Source organism: Sus scrofa, chromosome 1 (assembly GCF_000003025.6).
Source record: "Sus scrofa isolate TJ Tabasco breed Duroc chromosome 1, Sscrofa11.1, whole genome shotgun sequence".
NCBI lineage: Eukaryota > Metazoa > Chordata > Mammalia > Artiodactyla > Suidae > Sus > Sus scrofa.
Genome location: NC_010443.5, coordinates 271,100,049 through 271,125,525, shown reverse-complemented (window position 1 = coordinate 271,125,525; position 25,477 = coordinate 271,100,049). Strand labels below are relative to the sequence as shown.

The 25,477-nt window shown below is 47.3% G+C and overlaps 1 protein-coding gene across 4 annotated transcripts in view; it reads right to left on the bottom strand.

Annotated features, from left to right (window-relative positions):
- The window catches only part of NUP214 (nucleoporin 214), a 106,455-nt gene extending 84,767 nt beyond the window's left edge, over nt 1-21,688 (bottom strand). For all 4 annotated transcript variants that reach the window (XR_002337892.1, XR_002337898.1, XM_005660529.3 and 1 more), the window contains exons 1-11: nt 21,282-21,688; nt 18,202-18,397; nt 17,184-17,335; nt 16,213-16,411; nt 14,961-15,031; nt 13,600-13,663; nt 13,042-13,145; nt 11,418-11,524; nt 10,443-10,509; nt 6,271-6,397; nt 5,068-5,229 (exon numbers count right to left, since the gene is read on the bottom strand). Coding sequence is in view for 2 of the 4 variants with exons in the window: in XM_005660529.3 (XP_005660586.1) it covers nt 5,068-5,229; nt 6,271-6,397; nt 10,443-10,509; nt 11,418-11,524; nt 13,042-13,145; nt 13,600-13,663; nt 14,961-15,031; nt 16,213-16,411; nt 17,184-17,335; nt 18,202-18,397; nt 21,282-21,326 (1,294 nt within the window). In the remaining 2 variants the exon portion in view is untranslated. The remainder of the gene's footprint in view (nt 1-5,067; nt 5,230-6,270; nt 6,398-10,442; nt 10,510-11,417; nt 11,525-13,041; nt 13,146-13,599; nt 13,664-14,960; nt 15,032-16,212; nt 16,412-17,183; nt 17,336-18,201; nt 18,398-21,281) is intronic.

The following is a 25,477-nucleotide window of genomic DNA, read 5'->3' as shown; positions in this document are numbered from 1 at the left end:
CTATACTGTCTTGTTTATCACATCACCTAGAATGGTGTAATGCCTTTATTGAAGAATCAATAAGATATAACAAATTGTGAGGACATATTTATATAGTTACACTGTTTTTTAACCAATTTATGCATTTTATATTTTACTTATTTTCAGAGGATGTATTATTTTTGCTATTCTTACCAGTTGAGTTATTCTTTTTATTATGCTATATAAAATATTTAATGGTATATAAGGCTTTCTTCTTTATAAATTTTAGTTGCATAATATACATAATTTTAATATAATGCTAATTTTTAAAGAAAAATTGAAATGTAATAGATAATACTAAATAGTAAAAATGTAAGCCATACAAAATGGGATAAAGTATAGAATAAATTTCCTATTTGTCTCAGCATATTTTCCATTTCACTTCTCCAGAGGGAATCACTTAATCTGTTTCTTAAGATCCATGATATAATAATCTGTGTGAATGTAATTGTGTTTAAATATATGTATTTTATTCTCTAAAAAAATAAAAATTAAATTAAAAAAAAGATTTTAACAGATATAAGCTGAGAATCCAATTTACAAAAAGAAAGTATATCCAACCACTCTAATCAAAGAAATATAAATTTAAATGAGGCACATTTTTGGTTGTCCTCTAAATTACCAAAATCTCAATATATATAACCCTCAAGTTTGAAAAGGTAAAACAAACCCAAAACATTTTATCGCTCCAGTAGGTACTAAATTAGGTACCTAATTCAGGCACAGTCTTATTAAAATATTTTAGCATTACGTCTCAAAAAATATAAAAAAAATGGAGTTCCCAAAGTGGCCGAGTGGTTAACAAACCTGACTAGTATCCATGAGGATGCAGGTTCAATCCCCGGCCTTGTTCAGTGGGTTAAGAATATGGCATTGCCATGAGCTGTGGTATATAGGCTGCAGATGTGGCTCAGATCCCGTGTTACTGTGGCTGTGGTGTAGGCCAGTGGCTACAGCTCCCATTCGACCTCTAGCCTGGGAACTTCCATATGCCGTGGGGGCGGCCATGAAAAAACAAACAAAAATATGTGTATTTTTATGTATTTTAAGTGGGACCCTGGGAATTCCCACAGTAGTGCAGCAGAAATGAATCCGAGTAGTATCCATGAGGATGTGGGTTCAATCCCTGGCCTTGTTTAGTGGGCCAGGGGTCCAGTGTTCCATGACCTGTGGTGTAGGTTGTAGACACGGCTCAGATCCCAAGTTGCTATTGCTGGCGCAGGTCAGCAGCTACAGTTCTGATTCGACCCCTAGCCTGGGAACTTCCACATATCGCGGGTATAGCCCTAAAAAGCAAAAACCACCAAAAAAACAAAAAAAAAATGGACTCAATAATCCCAATTCTAAGAATAAAGCCTATGAAAAATACCTAAAAAATAAAAAAGATATTTAATACAACCCAAAAGATAAGATATATTCAACAGAATATTAAACACTCTTAGGATGAAGGTTCAATCTCTGGCCTCGCTTAGTGGGTTAAGGATCTGGCATTGCCGAGAACTGTGGTATAGGTTGCAGATGTGGCTCGGATCTGGCATTTCTGTGGCTGTAGTGTAGGCCGGCAGCTGTAGCTCTCACTCGACCCCTAGCCTGGGAACCTCCATATATCACAAGTGTGGCCCGAAAAAGACAAAAAAATAAATAAATAAATAAACTCTTAAATAAATCGTAAAAACTACAGAAAAAGTTTATGTGGAAAACACTTAAAATATAAATTTAAAAAACTCTGGAGTTCATCAAGGCTCAGTGGAAACGAATCTGACTAGTATCCACGAGGATGCAAAAGAAATCAGAGGAATTCTCCCCCCTGAAAATGGAACTAACTACGTGAAAACCATTACGCTGCTATCTGATCATGCAGCCCAGCATCCTTGGAGCTACGGTGTGGAGGTGGCCAGAAAGGCTGATGTCCTCCAAACCCATGACCCAGCCTCAGCCAGAGCTGGTGAACTGGGGGGGCCTCTCCTCTCCCTGCCCCCCCCCATATGTCTAGTGCCTCTGGACTAATAAGCACGAGGGAACATGGCGTTTCTCCAGGATGGGCAAGCAGAAAAAGCGGCCTTTGCTTGTGCCTGGGGGATAGGGGCTAGAAGCAAAGTCCCTCACACAGAAATCAATGTCCCCACCGTCACAGGGTACACTGCTTGTTACAGGCAGACCCGGCAACTGAGTGCAGGTGGAGTTCATGGGGCTCAGGAAAGACATGGGAGTTCCCGCTGTGGTACAACATAAGGATCCGGCATTATTGCAGCGGAGGCATCGGTTGCAGCTGGAGCTCGGAGTCCATCCCTGGCCTGGGAAGTTTATAAGCTGTGGGTGCGGCCATAAGAAAAAAAGAGAGAGGAGTTCCCGTCGTGGCACAGTGGTTAACAAATCCGACTAGAAACCATGAAGTTTCGGGTTCAGTCCCTGCGCTTGCTCAGTGGGTTAACGATCCGGCGTTGCCGTGAGCTGTGGTGTAGGTCGCAGACACGGCTCGGATCCAGTGTTGCTGTGGCTCTGGCGCAGGCTGGCGGCTACAGCTCCGATTAGACCCCTAGCCTGGGACCTCCATATGCCACGGGAGCGGCCCAAGAAATGGCAAAAAAAAAAAAAAAAAAAAAAAGACAAAAAAAAAAAAGAAAAAAACGTAACTCAGAGTACACACACTGCAGAAAATGAGATATCCCAACACGACATGGATGCGGTCCATGCAAGGCCCCTGCTATGCTCCTTGGGGTCACATTGCCAGCTGGTAGGAGCCCAAATACCCGAGTGGCTCTGTTTACAATGTACAACTTACTCTGCGTCGGAAGCAGTGAGAAAAGATTTCCTAAGGGTCTCAACTATATCCAACCCACTGCTCAACAGATGGTCTTTGATAGAGAACTGGTTACACTATGACCCTTTGTAGCCATATTAGAAGAGAAAAAGACTACTAGTTGTATACTCATAGAATTCAAAAAGAGGAATATTAGTGAAATTCCAAAATAGGCCCTTTCGAGCCCTCCTACAGTACTGCTGGGAATGGGAATTAGCACAGCCACTAGGAAAACAGTAGGCAAGTTCCCCAAAAAACTAAAGATAGAGTTACCATATGATCCGGCAACCCCACTCCTGGGCATATAGCCAAACAAAACCAGAGTTCGAAAAGCTCCATGCACCCCTATGTTCACAGCACCACTATTTACAACAGTCAAGACATGGAAACAACCTGAACGTCCATCAACAGGTGACTGGATGAAGACGTGGTACCTACACACCATGGACTACCACTCACCATCAGGAAGAATGAAATGACAGCATCTGCAGTAACATGGATGGACCTAAAGACGATCGTACTAAGTCAGACAAATACCACAAGACCATCCCTTACACGTGGGATCTAACCTACCTGTGAAACACAGACAGGCTCACAGGCAGAGAGCACGGACTTGTGGTTGTCAAGGGCGAGGACGATGCAGGAGGGAAGGATGGGGAGTTCGGGGTTAGCAGATGCGAGCTATTACATAGAGACCAAGTAAACAACAAGGTCCTACTGTATGGCACAGGGAGCTAGAGTCAACCACATCCTGCCATAAATCATAACGCAAAAGAATACGAAAAATAGCACATAACTATACTTCAGCAGTATTTTTTAAAAAGAAAAATGAAACAATACCCTTTTAGGAGTTCCCATGGTGGCTCAGCAGTAATGCACCGGACTAGTATCCAAGAGGATGCAGGTTCGATCCTGGCTTCACTCAGTGGGTTTAGGATCCAGTGTTGCTGCGGCTGTGGTGTAGGCCGGCAGCTGCAGTTTCGATTCCACCCATAGCCTGGGAACCTCCATATGCTACAGGTATTGCCCTAAAAGGCAAAAAAAAAAAAAAAAAAAAAAAAAGGGAAAACCCAATACCCTTTTAACACGTTTATTTCATTTTCACAAGGGGTCGTCACTGTAAAAAGCTAATGAAGAATATGCACATGAAGAACATGTACCAAATGCTGACTGGCTACTGCCTGATGACCAACAGGCTCTAAAGTTGTTTTTGTTTCTTTTTTTTGGTTTTTTTTTTTTTTTGCTTTGTAGGGCTGCATCCTTGGCATACAGAGGTTCCCAGGCTAGGGGTCGAATCAGAGCTACAGCTGCCAGCCTACGCCAGAGCCACGGCAATGCCAGAACCAACCACGTCTGTGACCTACACCACAGCTCACCGCAACGCCGGATCCTTAATCCACTGAGCGAGACCGGGGATTGAACCCACAACCCCGTGGTTACTGGTTGGATCTGTTTCTGCTGCACCACAACAGGAACTCCCTTTTTTTGTATTTTCTAATTTTTCTCCAATAAAGTTCAAGTGCTATTTTCAAAGAGGAAGAAAGGAAAAAAATCAAAGATAAATGTAAACAAAGAGAAAAGTTTCCACCATCCAACAATAGCCACTTTTTAGATTTTAGTATCTTTTTTGTTGGCCACACAGACAGCATATGGAAGTTCCTGGGCCAGGGATTGAACCCGCACCACGACAGTGACACAGGCCACTGCAGTGACAACACCAGATCCTTAACCCACTGTGTCCCAAGAGAGTGCCACAGATTTTATTCTTATTTTAAGTATTTTCTCTATGTGTCTATTTTTCTCAGAAAGAAGGACTCACACAACATAGAGTGCTTTTTCATGGTATCGTTGGCTCTTTCCTTGTCAGTAAACATAAGGTTTTTCACAGTCCCTGGCATTTCACTCTACGGATGCACAATCTTTGATTTAATCACCCTCTCATGATTAAACATGTTGCATTTCAGACCACAGAATATAGGGTCTTAAACTAGGATATTATCAGTAAACTACCTAGCGGGGACCCACTGGGCTGAGCTTTCTTTTCTTCTCTGAAGCAAAGGCTGGAGAGCAAAGCCTGGGAGCAAGAGCAGGCAAGCGCGCCTGTGTTGGAGGAAGAGACGGGTCCTGCGGCAACAGCCGTACGGAGTGATGGCGACCACCACTGTGTGTCCCTGCAGTGCTCATCCCTGCAGACCCTCCTGGACCAGCCGGGGGCGTCCCACAGGGAATGGGGGGGCGGCACCTACCTGATGACTTGGGTTGTCGCTCTCCTTCTAACGAGAGCCGCTCTGGTGTCCTGAGGAGGGACCTGACGCCAGGATTTTGATTGATCATGTAAAATGGACAAAGCACACCATCTGTCGAAAGCAGCATAAGAACTGGAGCAGGGGGAAGAGTCTTCTCGTCATCTGTCAGAAAAGAAAACCAAGTGACAAAAGAGCCAAGTCAGCGGAAGCCCAGAAGGAGAAGGCTGCCCTCGGCACAAGGGGCTTGACTGGACTCCCGGTCTACGACAGCTCCGGCTGGTTTGCTGAGAGTCAGATCTCAACAGCTGTCACGCAACAGCCCTTTAAAGAAGAGCTACTGCCACGCGGATCGCCAGGCCTGCCAGCCCTACACAGAAGCCCTCGGCGCCCAGTGGTGGCTCTGACTCTCCCTCAAAGCCCTGACGTTTATGTGCGATCCAGGGTTGGGAGGTAGGTTTGACATTCCCCTGACCAAGACAGGCGTCTCCAGGAATCGAGTCGGCTAGTGAAAAATGACAGGCTGGACTCTTCGGAAAACACACAGAAGTACACAGCAAAGCAAGGCAAACCACTTCACATGCATTCACAGCTGAACCGTAAGCATGCCATTCTGCCAGTTAGGCCTTCAAGAGAACCAGGGGAAACAAGTGCATCCGACCAAAGAGGCTGACCGGGGAAAGGGGGCGGAACTTCGTGGTGCCCGACAAGGACGTCTCTCCACCAAGAGCAGAGACTATGTCCTCTCTTACGCTCCGATTTTGCGGGACTACAGCCCTGCCCGGTCTCCGCAGGGGAAAAGACAGGCCCCAGGGGAAGCCCGTGCTCGTGGCCTCCAATTTCTAATCGAAGCCTTCAAACTAGACAGTGGTGTGCAGCACCTGCCGAGGGTGCTCTTCCCTTGGGAGGCACTGGGGAACCGGATGGGACAAAGAAACAAAGCTGGGAAAGCTGGCGTTCCGTGTTTCGGCCAGATTCTAAAGCGCCTGTGTGCGCGCGCACTCAGGCAGTATCCGGCCTCGGAGGCATCACTGAATACCCATTCGAATTAGCTGAGTGCTGTCCCAATGCATTCCAGCTCCCTCTTCAAGTAGAAACGTGCCCCAAGGTAAAAGCGAAGGGCAGAAGAGACTCCGTCGTGAAAGCGCAGACTCCCGACGGGAGCAGCCGCCGCGACGGGAAGAGGACGACCGCGGCCGCACTTACTGACAGTGATTTCCACTTGGGTGGTGAAATCTATGGCGACGCCCACGGGCAGGGAATCGTCACTCTTGTCTGTCACAGGCAGCTCAGCTCGACTCGAATCCTCTAGCAGCCAAGATTCCCAATTGCTCTGGAAAAAAGAACGAGTAGAAGAAAATGCTGTGTCGGTGAGAGCTCTCCCCACCATCATTCAAGTAGGAGAGAAGAAAAAAGACAACCCACTTGGTTTAGAGTCCCATGCTGAGCAAGACTCGGAGATCTGGAAAGACAGTCTAAAAGCTGCGAGTCCCCCAGCACGCAAGGGGTTCCTTCTCCGAGTCAACCTCCCTATCTGCTCCTGGCGAACGGAGCCCCTGCCTTCTTAGTAAACGAGCACTGTTAGCAACACCCTCTGGCGATCATCCACCACACCCAGGCAGACGCCTAAGCACCCTGGGCAAATCTAAAAGCTGCACCTGCTCCTGGAAATCTGGGGTGGGGACCAGGAGCCCCAGGTGATCTCTACCGAGGCCCTGAGCAGAGCAGCTCAGGAAGCCGGCCAGCTGCCCCGTGCTCACTCGTCCACAGAGGCAGAAGGGAACCTCAGTCCTTGTCTTCCTGGCCCCCAGCGTCAGCTCCTCACGCCGGTCAATCTTCCGGCCATTAGACTTCTTGGGAAAACACATCTTTTCAATAAACTCCTCTTTTGCTCAAGCCTGCTTGAGCGGGATCTGTTCCTTGCAACAAGTGAGTCCTGATTTTTAAAAATCATGGACACTTCCTCTAATTTTTAATACTGACCAAAACCAGGCAGCATGAATCAAAGAAGGAGACTGCTCAATGAGAAACCCAAACAAAAAACTGTTCAGGAAAGGGAACATAGCTATGCAGTGAATAAGAGTCACGTTCATAATAACAAACAAAACTGATTCCAACTTTGAAAAACAATCTACAGACAAAATAAAGAAGGCTTGATGATCACTACAGAATGCAAACAATATCAGCTTTGATCGCGCAAAGGGCAAGACAGAGATGACAGCGGCTTGAAGGTGGGAGGGGAGAAGGTGTGCGGAGGGCAAGCTGGGTGCGAGGATGTTCGTCAAGACCCAGAGACACAGCAAGCACACCGTGACGGCGCCAGAAATGAAGGCAAAAATGTGTTACCGGGAAACTGCTCCTGCAGTTAACCCAAGAGCAGCAAAACAGACTGCGGAACTCTGGCCCGTGACCCGGAGAGCTGTGCGCTTCAGGTGGGCGACCCTGCCGCCCAGAGAAGGAAGGACGAAGGCTGAATGACTGAAGAGGCCTATGTATCTGTGCATGAGATGCATGCACATTTTTAAACTCAAAACCTTTAAAAGAAAAGTTTCTGGCTGAAGAGTTGTGAGACATGGCCAGAATTCCTATCAGATGCACTTTGCAAGGAGACCAGACGTAAGCACTTGACAGATGGGAGAGGCGAGAGAAACAGGGTCAGGAATGACACCGTAAATTGCTGGTCGAGTAACTGAGGGATGGAGGTTAACCTACAAAGAAGGGGAAAACAGGTATTGGGAGAAAAATAAGAGTTTAGTTATGGACATTATTAGTTTAAGATGCCACTTAAAAATTTAAGAGGAGCTGCCACTTAAGACATTTACATTTAGGACAGAAAAATACCCCTAGAACAAACTCCACTCTCACCGCACATGGTTCTTTGGCTTAGCACCTTATTGAACGTAGTGGTATTTAATTTGAATATCCACGTTATTTATCTTTGTTTTGGCTTTTTAGGGCCGCACACGTGGCATACGGAGGTTCCCAGGCTAGGGGTCGAACTGGAGTTGCAGCTGCTGGCCTCTACCACAGCCCAGCAACATGGGATCCAAGCTGTGTCTGCAACCTACACCACAGCTCGTGGCAACACTGGATCCTTAACCCACGGAGTGAGGCTAGGGACCGAACCTGCGCCCTCATGGGTACTAGCCAGATTCACTTGCGCTGAGCCACGACGGTAACGCCTAGTTTGTTTCTTCTTGCCTAGTTCACTGTTTAGGGTATACCAAGGCCCTGTAACGAATACACATCCAAAGACGTACTAGCCCAACATTAGGTTTTGGAGTTTGGGTGTTCAAGTTGGTCGAGCGGCTGTCCTACAAGCTTTGCTTCAGTATCCAGGCTCCTCGTCTGCGGCTCCATAGCCATTACTTTGGTCCTTAACAAACTCTGCATCCAGGTGACAAAGGGAAAGGCACACAGAGGATGCCCACGGAGTTGTGGGCCAGGCCCAGAATCAGCACAGAAACCGCTGCTCCCCCTGCAAGAGGCAGAACTCGATCATGCCGACCAACACCAAGACAGTAGCAGAAAAATAGTTTATCATTTTAATATGCAGAAGCGAACGACACTTCAGGCCATTCTCCTGGTTTCCACAGCAGCAAAAAAAAAAAAATCTTAAAAATTAGTAGACTTCTGATCTACTTGCTTTTGATTAGTATAATATGTAACTAACCTACAAAGTGCTCCACATTTCTTTCTTACAATCCTTTACAAAATGCAGAAGAGGCACTGAAATTTGGCTCATATTTTATTTTTTTGTCTTTCTAGGGCCGCACCCATGGCATATGGAGGTTCCCAGGCAAGGGGGCAAATCGGAGCTGTGGCCGCTGGCCTACACCACAGCTCACAGCAATGTGGATCCTAGCTGCATATTCAACCTACACCACAGCTCACGGCAACGTCAGATCCTTAACCCACTGAGCGAGACCAGGGATCAAACCTGTATCCTCATGGATACTAGTCAGGTTCGTTAACCACTGAGCCATGAAGGGAACTCCCATTCTCTTTTGTTTTTAAATACAACTTCATATTTTTTTTTTTTCAATTTCATCTTATTTATTTTTGGGTCACAGCATGTGGAAGATCCCAGACCCGAGCCACAGCAGTGACAACACCAAATCCTTAACCACTAGGCCACTAGGGAACTCCAGCTGCAAATGTTTTGATGTTTGTCTCTGCCATTATCTCCAAGTAGTCTGCAACCTACTTAGAGAGCTTCTCTTTGACCTGAGTTACTTCAGACAGTTATTTTTTGGGGGGGGGCTGTTCTGTATGTTCCAGTATTCACAGTTTTGATTGATTGAAATTGTATCATTACCTAGCTTTATCGCAATGTCACAAACTATGCAATGTCATTCTACATTTGACTTGGTATGATGAATTTTTCAAAATGTTTTGTGGCTTCTGAAAAAAAGTGTTGGTTTTTTTTTTTTTTTGGTTTTTTTTTGGCCCTGGCATGCAGCAGCTTAATGTGGGATTTCAGTTCCTAAACCAGGGACTGAACCTGGGCTGTAGCAGTAAAAGCACAGAGTCCTAACCAGTAGACCACCAGAGACCTCCCAAAAATGTTTATTCTTAATGTTTAGCCAAATTTAATACAACCACTAACTGGCCTTTACTGATTATGTAATTTAAAAAAGAGAGAGGAGTTCCCACTGTAGTACAATGGGATCAGCAGTGTCTCTACAGTGCCAGGAGGTAGGTTCAATCCCCAGCCCAGCACAATGGGTTAAAGGATCTGGCACTGCCGCTGCAGCTGTGGCGTGGCGTAGGTCGCAACTGTGGCTCAGATCTGATCCCTGGCCTGGGAACTCCATATGCCACTGGGCAGCCAACAGAAAAAAAAAAAAAAAAATAGTAAGAAAAAGAGAAACAAAAGTTTCCTTTCCTGTCATGGATCATCTGCCACAGTGCAGGACGGCTTCCCTCTGGCTGCCAGGAGGACAAGGTGGAAGAAGGGAAATGGGAGCTTATCCACAGGTACTTTCTGCTGTCTGGCTGTTCCTCAAGGTCCAACAGAAAGTATTTCTAACAAGCTACAGTTTGGTTTGGTTTGCATGTTTCTCCTTCCAGAGTCAAGGATGGATTACAGTCAACTGGAGAGAGGAGGCAGGGTCAAGCAAGAGGAAGACAACGGAGATGGTTCAACGGAACAGAGTAACCCTCCCCCACGTCAGGGACGTGCCTCCCGCAGGCCAATGCTGGCATGCGTGCTGCCACGTTTGTCCAACGCAACATCTAAGCCTGCTGGGCCAAGGCTCTTGGCCACTTAAGCTTCACTCTCATCCAGAAACTTATCTTAATTTTAAGCTCATAGTTAATTCCCTCCAAGACCTTTCTCAGAAAAGCACCACGTAAAAGCGACAAGAGACACTTACCTGGCCGCTCTGTCGAGCAAGGATACTAACTTCTATCGAAGACGCAGATGCTGCCAGCACTAAATCCCTTCAAAGAAGAAAACCGGAAGACCATTACATTGGGAAAGCAACAGCCGTAGCCTGACTTGAGTCAGTGGTAAAGTCTACCGGGATCTCCTTGACATGTCAAGGAGAAAGGCTAGGTTTTCCACACTATTTAAGAACGGTGAGAAGATTTTATTTATTTGTCTTTTTAGGACCACATCTGTGGCATAGGGAGGTTCCCAGGCTGGGGTCGAATTGGAGCTGCAGTTGCCAGCCTACACCACAGCCACACAACACCGGATCCAAGCCATGTCTGTGACCTGCACCACAGCTCACGGCAACACTGGATCCTAAACCCACGGAGTGAGGCCAGGGATTGCACCTGCGTCCTCGTGGATGCTAGTCAGATGTGTTACCACTGAGCCACGACGGGAACTCTAAAAAGGTAAGAGGTTTTTAGATGTAAAGCTTTATTTCTTAGCTCAGAGGCTAAAGCCCTGGAGACTCAGCCAACTGCCTATGTATTTAAAACAAGGGAAGGAGAGACACAAGTCCAAATTCCCAATAAATATACCGCCGTGTAGAGAAAAAAATCTAGTTTGAGGAACAAAAGCTTTGCTTCAAGTGACCTATCTTTCAAAGGGGCACTTCTGCTCAGACAGAAACTTTCAGTATGTCCCTTAAAAATCAGTATTTTCTCAAGTCATCACCAGAGTTACTAAAAGATGGGATTTTTAAGTTTAGCATGTATTCGAGCTAAATAATTCAGGACTGGGGAAACAGTGGTAACAGTCAGAGAGGCATGATCTAGCATCAGCTGAAAATATGTTCCGGGTATCTCCAGCCTCTATTTTCTTCTAAGAGGGGAAACAAAACAGAACAGGCAGGACCCAGTGACTCGGGTGTAACTGGACGGCGAGGGCCGCAGGGCCCTCCCTGGGCCCGGCTCACCATTCCTCCACGTAGTTCAGGTAGTAGTGATGCTGCCTCTCTGTGCAGCTGCCGTAGCAGGGCTCCATGAAGTTCACGAACACCTCTGGGTGCTTTTCTTCTTTTTTCTACAGTGAACAGAAGGAGAAAAAAAAAAAAAAAAATCTCATGGGCGACTTTTCCTCAATTCTACACACTTAAGGATGATCTCAAAAGATAAATTAAGTTTATGAGAAAATTCACTCAAAATCTACGTCCAAATCTACAGACATAATGTAAAGGCAGCACTGAGCAGCAGCATGGGTAGAAACAGTGGCCAATGACCCAACCACCTTCAGACTTTTCTGTCACTCAAACACCGACAGATAACTCAACTCTCTGATGTTTCCCACATGTATGATGGACCAAAAAATACCTATCTAAGGCTGTTATATGTGTAACATAAAAGGGTAACGATGAGGCTTCTTGCCTAGTACATGGAATATAAGCAGCAGGCAATAAATGCTAGTGCTAATATTACCGCTGGGATCAGAAAATCTTAAGTGATATCTTGAAATGAGGCATTTTCAAAAACATTTTGAAAATTCAGCCCACTGTCAGGAGGAACCCAAAAGACTTAATTTAAAAAAAGCTACTTTTTTCCTCATACCAAACTGGCAAAGATTAAAAAATGAAACCACTGTTTTTTTCTGTTTTTTTTTTTTTTTTGCTTTTTAGGGCGAAACCCAAGGCACATGGAAGTTCCCAGGTTAGGGGTCAAACTGGAGCTACAGCTGCACACCTACATCACAGCCACAGCAACGCCGGGTCACCAACCTGCTGAGCGAGGCCAGGGATCACACCCGCATCCTCATGGATACTCGTCAGATTCATTTCCACTGCACCACAACGGGAACCCTGAACCACTGCATACTGACACACATCTCTGGCTGCTAGTCCTACTGTCGGTAGGAATATAAACTGATCCAACTTTTCAAAAAGATACTTTGGCAATGTTTTCAAAAGCCTATCAAAAAAGCACATGCTGGAGTTCCCGTCGTGGCTCAGTGGTTCATGAACCTGACTAGCATCCATGAGGACACCTGCTCAGTGGGTTAAGGATCCAGCCTTGCCGTGAGCTGTGGTGTAGGTCGCAGACGTGGCTTGGATCCCACATTGCTGTGGCTCTGGTGTAGGCTGGTGGCTATAGCTCCTATTAGACCCCTAGCCTGGGAACCTCCATATGCCTCGAGAGTGGCCCAAGAAATGGCAAAAAGACCAAAAAAAAAAAAAAACAAAACAAACACTGGGCAGGCGTTCGATATATAGCTGATAAAGAAATAAAGAAACGAATTTTAAAAATCAAGACATATTCCTGCTTTTCTAAAATGTCCTTATCAGGTTAACATTTACCATGACTCATGGTTTACCACTTAAGCCAAAGTAACATTTATGATTTTTTTCACCTTGTGATTCCACAGTAGAACAGGCTCTAAGCAGACACCAAAATTTTGGTCCCCAGGTCCATGCTGCAACATTAAAATCCTACACCTCAAGTTGCACCACCACTGACAGTGACAAAAGCCGACGGAAGCCTAAGCCTCCAGCTTTATTAGACGACTTCTGCAACCTTCAAAGAACAAAAGCATCCCTTTCCTACACATACCGGAAGCAGAGCCATCACCACATCTGGAGACGTTTCCAAGGTCCCGTCCGCAGCGGCATAGACCACTGTGAATTCATAGGTGCCGATCCACAGCACATCCAGAACTGAAAGACACACGTCCGCATGAGGCATCTCGCGTTTGGAACAAGCCCTGTGTGTTATAAAACTAGTATCTCATGGATTAAAAAAAAAAAAAATCCAACCACGATAGTTTTAACAAAGGTCCGGATTTCATTGACCAAATATAACTCACAAAGACGCAGAAGCCCAAATTCATCCCCAAATGGAATTTTTTTTCCTTGTGGATTCTAATTAAGGCAAATTATGAAGAATTCTAATGAAAAAAAATCAAGATCCATTTAACACCGAGAGACGAAAGTGCTACCAGAGGATTACTGCCACAACGACTTAATTAGCTGACTGCAATCAGGAGTTTCCCTGCAGGAGGCACCGACACTGCTCTGAACAGGGAGCAGGTACATCACCTGATCGCAAATCTCTGCAACACAGACAGCCCCTCATCAGACATCAGGCCAGCAAGAAAAGCAGACGCCTTACCTCGGACAGGATGATCTGACACATAAAACGGTGGACAAGGGATGACTTTTTTTTCCTGCAAAGTCTGAAATAGATTTGGGATTAAAAAAAAAAGTGTCAAATGAAACAGGCCCCAAAACAAGGAAACTGTCCAATCCCACATGTTCCCCTCCCGGCCACCTAACCTCATCTCCCCAGCCAGGAGAGAATGAACACAGGGAGGAGTGGAGGCCTCCTTTCAGGACCCTGCCCCGCAGAAACGCTCATGGGAACAAGGCTGCTCAACGCAATACCGTTGACAGCAGCAAAACCACTCATACGGATACGGACACCCATCAGTTACGCAGGAGAAAGGTACACCGTGGTACAGTCACACAGTGGACTACTACACAGCCGCTCAAGAGAATGAAGCAGCTCTCGAGTGATGACTTGGAAAAAGACCCAAGTATACTATTATGTTAAAAAGCGGGGGCGGGGGGGGGACAATAAAATTAAACCAATTGTATTATCTCTTTTTTTTTCTGGCCGCACTCAAAGCATGTCGAAGTTGCCAGGCTAGGGATTGAACCTACACCACAGCTGCCACCTGTGCCACAGCTGCAGCAACAACAGATCCTTAACCTGCTGTGCCGCAGGAGAACTTGTTACCTCTATCATCGTTCTATAGACTAATGCCCTAAAAAGATATGTGGATATTTACTAAATTTCACGTAACTTTTTTTTTTTGGTCTTTCGTCTTTTTAGGGCTGCACCGACGGCATATGGAGGTTCCCAGGCTAGGGGTCAAATTGGAGCTGTAGCTGCCGGCCTACACCACAGCCACGGCAACACGGGATCCGAGCCATGTCTGTGACCTACACCACAGCTCATGGCACCGCTAAATCCTTAACCCACTAAGCAAGGCCAGGGATCAAACCCGTACCCTCATGGATACTAGTCGGGTTCGTCAACCACTGAGCCACAATGGGAACTCCCACGTAATGTTTGTTTATGATAAGAAGAAACAAAACCTTAACCCCGAACCTATGCCACCACATCCACCACTCTGCAGCCCCGCAGAGAACAGGAGGAAGGCACAACAGCAAGGCCTTGGCATTGCCTGTGAACCTCTCCTTGCCATCCAGGCTTGCCCGGACATGTATGGATTCTAAGTCAATTTATACTGAAGAATATTCATGAGCATTATTTCTGGAAGGACACAGGGAGAAGACGACAGAGTGGACAAGCAACTCTTTCCTGCATTCACTTGTGAACTGATAAATTTGATGCGATGAGCGTAAACTATATTTTAACAGAAGAAAACAGCAAAGATACTCCCAAACCACCCTCAAAACAGTGAGTAACTTGAGTGGAAAAGTTCTGAAATCCAAGGCAAGACTTACAGGAAGATACTGGACCACGGTCCCATTCTGTTTGCCCACTGCCAGCTGCTTTCCTTTGGGGCTCCAGCACACTGAGGAAAGAAGAGAAGCCACCCACTAAAAACCGAAGAACATGGAGCAAAACCAATTCTTGTTCCTCTGTCACGTCAGGGAAAACCGTGGGATCACCCTTACTTGGCGAAGTGAAAAAAGGAAAATCATTTTGACAACACAAGCTAATTGTGAGTTATGTCTGGGCCACTGAATCAGCTGCTAAAAGCGCCTTTTCAGGGCAGCATGGCCCCGAAAACTGTAAAGTGCAGAAAACTCTAGAAAAAACGAGAAGAGAAGATTTTCCGACATCAAGAAATCATTCTCTTGCTCCTACGTGGTACTTTCTGATGCTTTTTCCCTGAAGGTACAAAATATGACTCTTTAAGAGAAAAACAGTTATTCTTAACAGCACAGTTCTAAACCAGCTCTACCACAATATTTTTTTCTCCAGAAAACCCAAGTACATTCAAGCTAAATCACATATGCTGTCTCGCTTCAAGGACAGTAACTACAAAAATAAGAAACATTCTCTCCACTTCTACCAAAAACAACAAAACAAACCCACTTGAGGTTTTTTTTCCCAGAAATTAATTTTTTTTAAAGGACTATCACCTCTTTTTGTTTTGATGGAGTTCCTATTGCGGCTCACTGGAAACGAATCTGACTAGCATCCATGAGGACACAGGTTCAATCCCTGGCCTCGCTCAGTGGGTTAAGGATCTGTCATTGCCGTAAGCTGTGGTGTAGGTCAAAGACGCAGCCCGGATCTGATGTTGCTGTGGCTATGGTGCAGGCCAGGGGCTACAGTTCCGATTCGACCTCTCGCCTAGGAACCTCCATATGCCAGGGCAGGGGCAGCCCTAAAAAGCGCACGCACACACACACACACAAAGATAAAATATTGTTTTTCTTATTATTTATTTTCGCTTTTTTTTTTTTTTTTCCCAGCCCTGCCCGCAGCATATGGAAGTTCCCAGATTAGTGCTCAAATCAGAGCTACAGGTGCCAGCCTACACTAGAGCCAAAGCCGGACCCACACCGGAGCTTGCGGCAACGCCGGATCCTTAACCCACAAAGCGGAGCCAGGGGTCGAACCTGCATCCTCATGGACACTAGCTGCCTTCGTTCCCACTGAGCCACAGTGGGAACTCCCCAGTAACTAGTTTTTAAATAGATGACCACTACCACACGTTACAGAGCAGAAGACTTCATTACCCACCAGATGTTACTCCTACTGTGGAGGGAAGAGTGGCACACACTTTCACGGTTTCTGTGACTTGCAGGACAGCAATGCTGCCATCGGCCAGACAAACTGCCACCATGGAGGCGACGGTAGGGTTCCACTTCATGTCAATCACCATGCCTCCTGCATCTTTCGAGAGCTTGTGATAGGCAAACGGACGTTTCTGCTGCTTAGCCTTTTAAAACAAATGCCCAGAAACAAAAATAAACAGACATTTAACAGTCAAAAAAAAAAACATTGAATACACAAGTTTTCTCCAATTATAGTTCACTCTGCTCCATGACAAGAATACTTAGCCCTGCACAACGTGTTTGTTACAATTTTAATACAACTTTGAAAACGGCAATTATTCCAGCATACTTGGAGAGACTCAACAGGGGAATACACACATGTAGAACAATAAAGAGTATATACTAGACTAAAATCTGGGCTTTTCTTTTTTTTGGTTGTGCAAGTTCTTGGGTGAGGGATTGATCCTGAGCCACAGCAGTGACCCAAGCTGCTACAGCAACAATGCCAGATCTTTAACCTGTTGTGCCACCAGGGAACTCTTGGGCTCTGCTTATTAACAGTATTGGGTCCTTGAATTTTATTTTTTTTTTAAGGTCACCCCACGGCACATGAAAGTTCCCATGTTAGGGGTCCAATCGGAGCTACAGCTCCTGGCCTATGCCGCAGCAACACCGGATCCTGAACCCACTGAGCAAGGCTAGGGATCAAACCCACATCCTCATGGATACTCGTCGGGTTCATGACCCGGTGAGCCACACAACAGGAACTCCCCCGAAATAATTTCTTGAGGTCACTTTTATCTCTAAGATCTGTGATTCTATAATTAAGGACCTTTTAAAAACCCGTACTTTAATCTAGAAAAAGATTCAAAGGTCAACCCAGAACTTGTAGATTCTGATTCAGTACCAGGTCCCTACAGTTTGCCAGCAGCTTACCTCATTTGAAAAGGTGCGAACATCAAAAAAAGCAATAATGGAGCCATATTCACTGGACATCATGCACACGGAAAGCGTGAGGTTATCGCAGCTTAGGGCCAGGTGATGTATCGGGAATTTCATAGGAACCAGCAGGCTCTGAACTTTATCAACTATGAAGACAAAATAACCCACAAAGCAGAAGATGGAGTGTTCTAAGCATAAGCCACAAGCCCTCTATTCAAGTTGACGTAAAATAACTTTAGCATCTACACAAACATATGCACACACCCTGATACCCAGCTGTGCAGATAAATCATGGCTGTCCTGCAGATGTACAATGATGCTTTAAGTATTCTAGGATTCTTCCTCTTAAGACCTGGGGAAACTCGCAGTGGCTGTGCTCCTTGTTGAAAATAGTGTCCTGGAGTTCCCATCATGGCTCAGCGGAAATGAACCTGACTAGCATCCATGAGGATGTGGGTTCGATCCCTGGCACTGTTCAGTGGGCCAGGGATCCGGTGTTGCCGTGAGCTATGGTGTAGGTCGCAGACTCAACTCAGATCTGGCCGTCTATGGCCATGGTGTAGGCTGGCAGCTGCAGCTCTGATTCAACCCCTAGCCTGGGAACCTCCACATGCTGCGAGTGTAAAAAGCAAAAAAAGAAAAAGAAAATAGTGTCCCATGCTGAATTTCTGTAACAACACTCCAAATAGTACATATTCCCATTTGTTTGGATGGTGCTCCTATGACAACTAAAAAGCCATGCAACACAACTCTTCCGGGAGAAAGCCGGAGCAAGTTCAACTGAGCAAAAACTAAAAGCAAGGAACAACTCATCAAAAGAGATACACGAAGAATCAAACGGAACTCCCAGAAAAGCTTCCAGCAGCCTACCCAGAACTTACTCTTCCTGGGGGTCAATCTCAGGACTAACAGCAGTTTTAATTGTACTGGGAGGATGACTTCTTCGGAAGCAAATGGCATTAGCACTGCACGACTCCTCTCTTTACAATGCACCATAAATTAAGTAACTTACCTATCTTATTGGGATCATCGCCAGGTTTATTCTGAATAAGAAGATTTTTGGTAGGAAAAATCTGCAACCCACTGGCTCCACCGGCAAAGACCAGGCCATACTTGTTGGACACGGCAAGTAGACTTGAGCGTTCCTTCGGCAGCTCCTCAGGGGAGTCAAAGATTCTCACCTTCTTCAGTGCTCTAAACTGAAAATCCTGTGGTGAGGGGTCAAAACAAGATCAATTCAAGTAAATAGGAAATTAAATCACCTGTCACTATATTCCAGTACGACAAAATACATGTTACCCTGAGGCTAAGTACTGTGTAGCTCAGTCTTCTTTGGGCCATGCCTGCAGCATGTGGAAGTTCCTAGGCCAGGGATCAAACCCACACCACAGCAGGGACCTGAGCCACTGCAGGATCCTTAACCCACTGAGCCATGAGGGAACTCTGCGCGTTTTTAATCTTCCTATGACATTGTGGTACCTGGCATAGTGCTTATTAGTATTTATTGAATAAAATAAATTTTTAAAAACTCATGAAGCTTTTCTTGACTAACCCAGTGAACACTGATCTTTCCCTTTTCTGAATTCCTAGCTTATTTATTTGTCTTTTTGTCTTTTCTAGGGCTGTATCCACAAAATACGGAGGTTCCCAGGCTAGGGGTCTAATGAGAGCTGTAGCCGCCGGCCTACACTTGAGCCACAGCAACACAGGATCCGAGCCGCATCTGAGACCTTCACCACAGTTCACGGCAACGCCAGATCCTCAACCCACTGAACAAGGCCAGGGTTCGAACCTGCGTCCGCATGGATGCCAGTCAGGTTTGTTAACTGCTGAGCCATGACAGGACCTCCTACCCTGTAAACTCAAATTACCAGTATAGTACTCAACAAATATACATGGAGGTGACCACTGAAGGGTAACAAACTCCCAAGAACTGGTTTACCTGCATCAGATGCCTGCTAAACAAAACTCCCGTCACAGATGGGGATGTGTGCAGTCAAACCCTTGGTGTTGAGGCCCAACACGCCCAGATGCCATGAGGACCCTCCAAAACCAAGCCCGAACCCCGGCCACAGGCAGTAAGCAGCTTGGCTTGACCCGCCCAAGCTGAAGCGCCACCTGACAACACTGCTTCCTTTGCACAACTACGCCATCACCCCTGCCACGTCCAGCGCCACCTCCACCCCCCACCTACTCACTTCTGGTTTTCCCTTCCTTCCATTTTCATGCTCCTTAGTGCCTCAGGGCCTGGTAGCCTTCCTCAACCTCCTGTCAATGCCTGACTCATCTAGTCTCCCATGATTTTATCAATCTGTTTTCAAAGAATTTTCAGTATGTACCATCTCTTGGTAAAAAGCGTTCCATATAAGCTTGCCAATAATTAAGTTATACTATATCGGTTTTTATTTTTTTCTTTCTTCAATTCTAATCCAGCTTTAAGTGAAGGTTTTAGTGAAAAGAGTGTGAATCTTCTTTTGCTTACACTCCAAAAAGTATAAAAGTGAAGACAGCCTTTCTTTCTTTTTAGGGTCTCACCTGAGGCATATGGAGGTTCCCAGGCTAGGGGTTGATTCAGAGCTACAGCTGCCGGCCTACACCACAGCCACAGCAACGCCAGATCCAAGCCGTGTCTGTGACCTATACCACAGTCACCGGCAACGCCGAGATCCTGAACCCACTGAGCGAGGCCAGGGGTCAAACCCACAACCTCATGGTTCCTAGTCGGGTTTCCCCTGCACCACGATGGGAACTCTTGAAGTACTCTTCTTAATTTCAACCAAGTATAGGGATCAGAAATCCACATGGCTTTCCAAGTGAGACCACAAAATTGTGAATCTTTTTGTTAATTCTCATCCTGATAATCCCAAATATCCTACCTGGGTCTTGTTTTGGCTTTTTGGTTTGTTTTTGTCTTTTATCTTTTGTCTTCTAAGGGCTGCACTCGTGGCATATGGTGGTTCCCAGGCTATGGGTCCAATCGGGGCTACAGCTGCTGGCCTACACCACAGTTACAGCAACGCCGGATCCTTAACTCACTAAGTGAGTCCAGGGATCAAACCCGAAACCTCATGGTTCCTAATCGGATTTGTTTCCACTGGGCCCCGACGGGAACTCCCCTACTTGGGTCTTGTAACCAGTAACCCAGGAAGGTGGTTGTTCTTAAACCTCTTCATCCTTCTGCCCCAGCATATCTGAGGAACATGGCACACTCACTGGGTGGCTCATCCAGGGCAGTGATTCTCAAGGAGAAAGAGAGCATCACAGCTCTAAACATGGTATGGATTACTACGCTTTAAATGCACTTCAGTGATTAGTTGTTCAGATACCTAAAGTCTTCCTACAACACAGTCCTGTTTTCTTGTGAATTCCCTCTCATCATTTGGCTCAGCTGGCCCGCTCAAGTGTTCTGACTTCAGGTTGATTTCCAGGACCAAAAGAGTCCTCCAGTTCCAGTTAACTAAAGCTCTTACAAGGTTCAGTGATGAACGGGCAAGCCTGGACCACCTTACAGAAGTACTGGCACCTGAGAGAGGGTCTTGAAAACACTAACGACAAACACCTAAATTTCTGCACGCTTGTCAAATGAGGCTTTGGGCAAGTTACTTTCTGAGCCTCAACTTGCTACTCTATATTAACAAGCACTTCGTAAGTTGCTGTGATAATTATCAGTGCCTGGCATAAAGCAAACGCTCGATACACAGTGGTTATGACCACTACTCCGACCACCACATTAGAGTAGGTAGGAGAAGAGTTCCCTTGTGGTCTAGCGGTTAAAGGATCCAGAGTTGTCACTGCAGCAGCTCGGGTTCGATCCCTGGACCAAAAACTTCCGCAAGCCGCGAGCGCGGCCAAAAAAAAAAGCGTAGTTAGGATAACTCAAGAAGCTCAGACAAGACCAACTAGGGCGGCAAAACTGCATTCAGTGGGGCTTTTACGCCGGCGGCACGGCAGAGCTCTCCAGGACGCGTTGGTGAGAACCGTGAGCCCGGCAAACAGTTCGAGCTGCAGGCGGGGGGCGGGGCAGCCGACACTCGCGTCTCGCAGGCAACACCTGAACTAAGAAAGGGGGGGAGGCCCCGGCCAGTGTCTGACCTTCATCTCCCGCTCGGGGATCACGGCGTCCATCTCGTCTCCCATCTCGCCGCTCTCAACTGGTCAAAGCAGCCACCGCGGCTGCCCGGGGCCTCGCCAACACTACCCAGGCGCTTCCAGGCCAACTTCCTTTCTTCAGGTTGAGCAGCGCTCCGCAGATTACGTACTTCCGGCGCGCATTGGTGACGTCAAGCTCCTCGGTCCGCGGACCTGTGAAGGGAGGCTGAGGGCCCTTCTGAAGTCTTGAGCCCTCCTGGCCGCCGCCTCCCATTGGCTGGCTTGGACCGAGTAGGGGGCGTGGCCCGGGAGCTGGGGCGCCTGCGCGCGGGAGGTCCGGTTGCAGCAGCCGCTTTAGCAGGTGGCGCGGTTTCGCTTTCGTTCTTTGAGCGGTGCACCTGCAGGGCCTCCACGCTCGTTTAATGGAAACGACACTGTAATCTGTGGATGTAGGTGGTTATTAATAGCTCCAATTGTAGAGAAGTTAGGAACTTGACAAATACTTCCAAGGGGCAGCTCCTGAGAAGGGCTTTGGAGGCCGGGAGAGTGGAGGGAAAAGTGCGGGAAGTTGGTGAGGTGGGTGTCGCCAGCGAGACTCTTCTGTGTCTAATGGCTGAAAGGGGAGATTAGAGGGCACCAGTGATTAGCTTTGTTTACGCCTTTCAAGGTAATCGTTTCCGGTGCAAGGGCCCAAAAACTGGGCAAAACACTATTTAATTTATGGTTTTTAGGCCCCGCCTGTGTGGCATATGGAAGTTCCCAGGCTAGGGGTCTAATTAGAGCTACAACGGGCAGCCTACACAGCAGGCCACAGCAACGCGAGATCCCCGACCCCACCGAGCCAGGCCAGGGATGGAACCCGCATGGTCCTGGATACTAGCCAGATTTATTTCCGCTGTGCCACAACGGGAACTCCCACAAAACACTTTAGATGTGTTGTTTACTCTTCAGTAGTCACCTAGGGGTTGTCACTGCCATTTAATTGATTGAGGTGACTGGAAGCACAGAGGAGTTAAGAAAATTCCCCAGTGCCCCTCAAGTGGTGAAGGCAGGATTAGAGTTCGGCTTGTCTGAATATACTGATTGCTGACTATGACACAGTCCTACGTAGAGATTTTTGCAGTGGAACTGTAAATGCTCTAGGACAGAGATTCTTAGCTTGGAGGCTGTGATCAGCTCCCGGGAAGATGGGGGGAGGGGTACGTATTCTGTCACTGCTTGGTTTTCAGCAGACTCCTCATCTGCTCCAAGCCTGCTTCTCATTTCTCAAACAAAAATGACATAATGGAACCTTACTCATGGGGTTGCTATGAGAAGCAAAGGAAGTTCAACGTTTAACAGCACCTGGCACACAGGACACATTCTTTTAGTCTGTCACTATATCAGCTAGTGCTTCTCAGTTTACTAAGGCCCAGAACCACCCCCAAAATACACCAATCAAGACGTTGATAAGTTTGTTTTATTTCCATTCTGTAGAGATATCTGGTACCGCACACACTCACATGCATACATACACACATACTGCATCCACCTGAATTTGCCCCATACACTCCCTCCTTTCCAATGGCAGGGGTGAAGCCATATTGGCAGCCCCCAAGTTGCTGGTTATATTAGTTAGATTTGGTCTTTCAGAGAGGAAACAGCGGAACTTCTAAGAAGCTGAGCCCATGGCCAGAAAAATAAGAGTCCTAGAGCTAATGGCCACAACCTGAAATACACACACACACACACACACACACACACACACACACACACACACACACACACACACACACACACACACACACACACACACACACACACACACACACACACACACACACACACACACACACACACACACACACACACACACACACACACACACACACACACACACACACACACACACACACACACACACACCCTTTCCAGGGACCACTCTTGAGACCCAGGAGCTGAGTTCCAAGACACGTGAAGGAACCGAGGGGGTTTCCCAGGACACTCCCTATCCAATGAGGACGCTTTCCCACCCTTTCTAGCAGCTGGGGACATGCCCACCTGCTCTCCTCTCCTTAGGAGGTTTCCTGCAGTCTTGTAAACCTGGGAACCCGCTGAGATAAGCCTAGTTGGTTCTGTGCTGAGTGGCACAGATACACTATGATGGGCAGTCAAAGAAGGCGTTAACCTTTCTAAGGTGTCAGCCAGTCCCAGAGAGGAGAGGCAGTGGGAAGGGGTGGAAACAGGCAGTTGCTCATCTAAGGTGGGAGGGAGAGGAAGGCAGGGGATCGAGTTGGGTGAGATTTTACATTTACAGGGAGGAATGTTTTGCTGGGGTTTAAAATTCAACTAGGCTTACGCATCTGAAGTAGCTTACTTAGGCTGAAGATCAGCCCGTCACGGCCAAATAATCTTGTTTCTGAACTGGTTGAGACCAGCAAATTAATCCATCTGGTTCTCTTCCCACCCCCACCCACTCCACTCCCTCTCGCTGCTGTAAAGTCAGCTCCTCGGGCCCTTGATTATGGATTAAAGGAGCCACGGGGAGCTCACACGGGCTCCAACTCCCAACAGCCCCAGACCTTTCCACTTAAGGTTTTTCGCAGGCTTCCCCAAGACTCTTGCCCAGCCTTGGGCCCAGTTAGGTGGCCACGATTGCAAGGCAGTCACCCCATCTCCTCCTCTTTCCTACCCCTCATCTCACTCATCGTCGCCTGGGTCCAACGTCCCCACGAGGCTCTAAATTCCATGAGTCTGTCCATTTCACTCCTGGGTTCTTAGCTCTTGGCTTGTAATAGGTACTTAATAAATATGTTCAAAGCATGAGCGCATCCAAGTCCTGAGCGAGCAGGGGAAGGGACTCCAGAATACAAGTGGGGTCAAGGCGGGGGTCCCTGCTTAGCCAAGATGGGGGCACTCTCCTGTTTGAGTTCTGAGAGGTGGGCAACCAAGAAGCTCTAAGGAAAGCAGAACAGCAGATGCAGTCCCTAGCCCTTACCCAAACCCTGATGCTGCCTCCGAGGCACTGGGCAGGCTGAGTCCTGGCCCAGGGCCTCCCTCAAGGGTTGACCTAGGAGACTGCCCCTCCCTTCCCCTGTTTTCTTCGCTGACTGAGGAGGCCCAGGGCAGAGATGAGGCATGGCCAGGCCATCGGAACATGAGATCTTCTATCTGCAGAGAAACCCCTGACGCTGGGCAAGGCACTGAATCCCTGTGGACCACCCCAGTTTTCTCACCTGTGACCTGAGAGGCCTGGCCCAGCCACACTGCAGGGTGGATCAGGGCTCTAAAACCCTAATCCATAAAAAACAAAAACAAAACAAAATACAGGTGACCCCGGTCTAATCTCTAAGCTCAAGGTTTTGGGTGACTTGGAAACAGAGTGATCAATCAGAGAGACAGTGGACACAGCACAGGTCAGGACAAAGTGGAGGGACTTAAAGCTTATAATAGGTTGTCAATAAATACCTGTTCAATGACTGAGTGAACAAAGACGGAATGAAGACGGAATGAATGAATGGTGTGAAGGCAAATGGAAGCACAGGCAGGTTTCAAGCAGATGGGGATCAAAAGGCAACTTATTTCTCAGCTCCTGGCCTAACCGTGGTGCTGCCTCTTTGCCACGAGCATTTAAGCCCTCATTCTCCTACCCCCTTGCCCTCAACATCCTCCTTAAAAGGTGAGACTAGACTGAGCTGAACCCCCTACCCACAGCCCCTGGCTCCTCTTGCCCTCTGAAGCCGGTTGCTGCCCCAGTAAGATTCAGCGGGGAGGGGCCTGCACCTTCCCTCTGAGTTGCCTGTAAAGTTGCGGCCGGGGGCAAGGCTAGAGGATTCCTCTGGAACCTTCTTGAAGGGCTCGAATTACTAAGCCCCCCTCTTCCTCTCCTTCCCCTCACTGAGGGGGGGACCAGCCGTGGAGGTGGGGCACTGCATGGCCACATCCTGGTCTGCCCGAGAGCACTGGAAACCCTAACGAGGCCCTTCAGCCCTGTTCTGACTCAGGGTCTTCTGAAACCAGGGTCAGGCCAGGTGCCAGAACTTAACTCAGAGATCTCGTAGAAGGATGGACAGTGCCAGCTTCAAGTGCGGGGATCATGGGCTTCTGGGTGCCCCCCCCACCCCGTCCTGGCCTCGCCCCCTCCAGTTTTTGGTTTAATGTCAGCCCTTCTGCACAGGGAGGGGAGACGGAGGGAAGAGAGGGCAGAGCCCCCTTAAGGC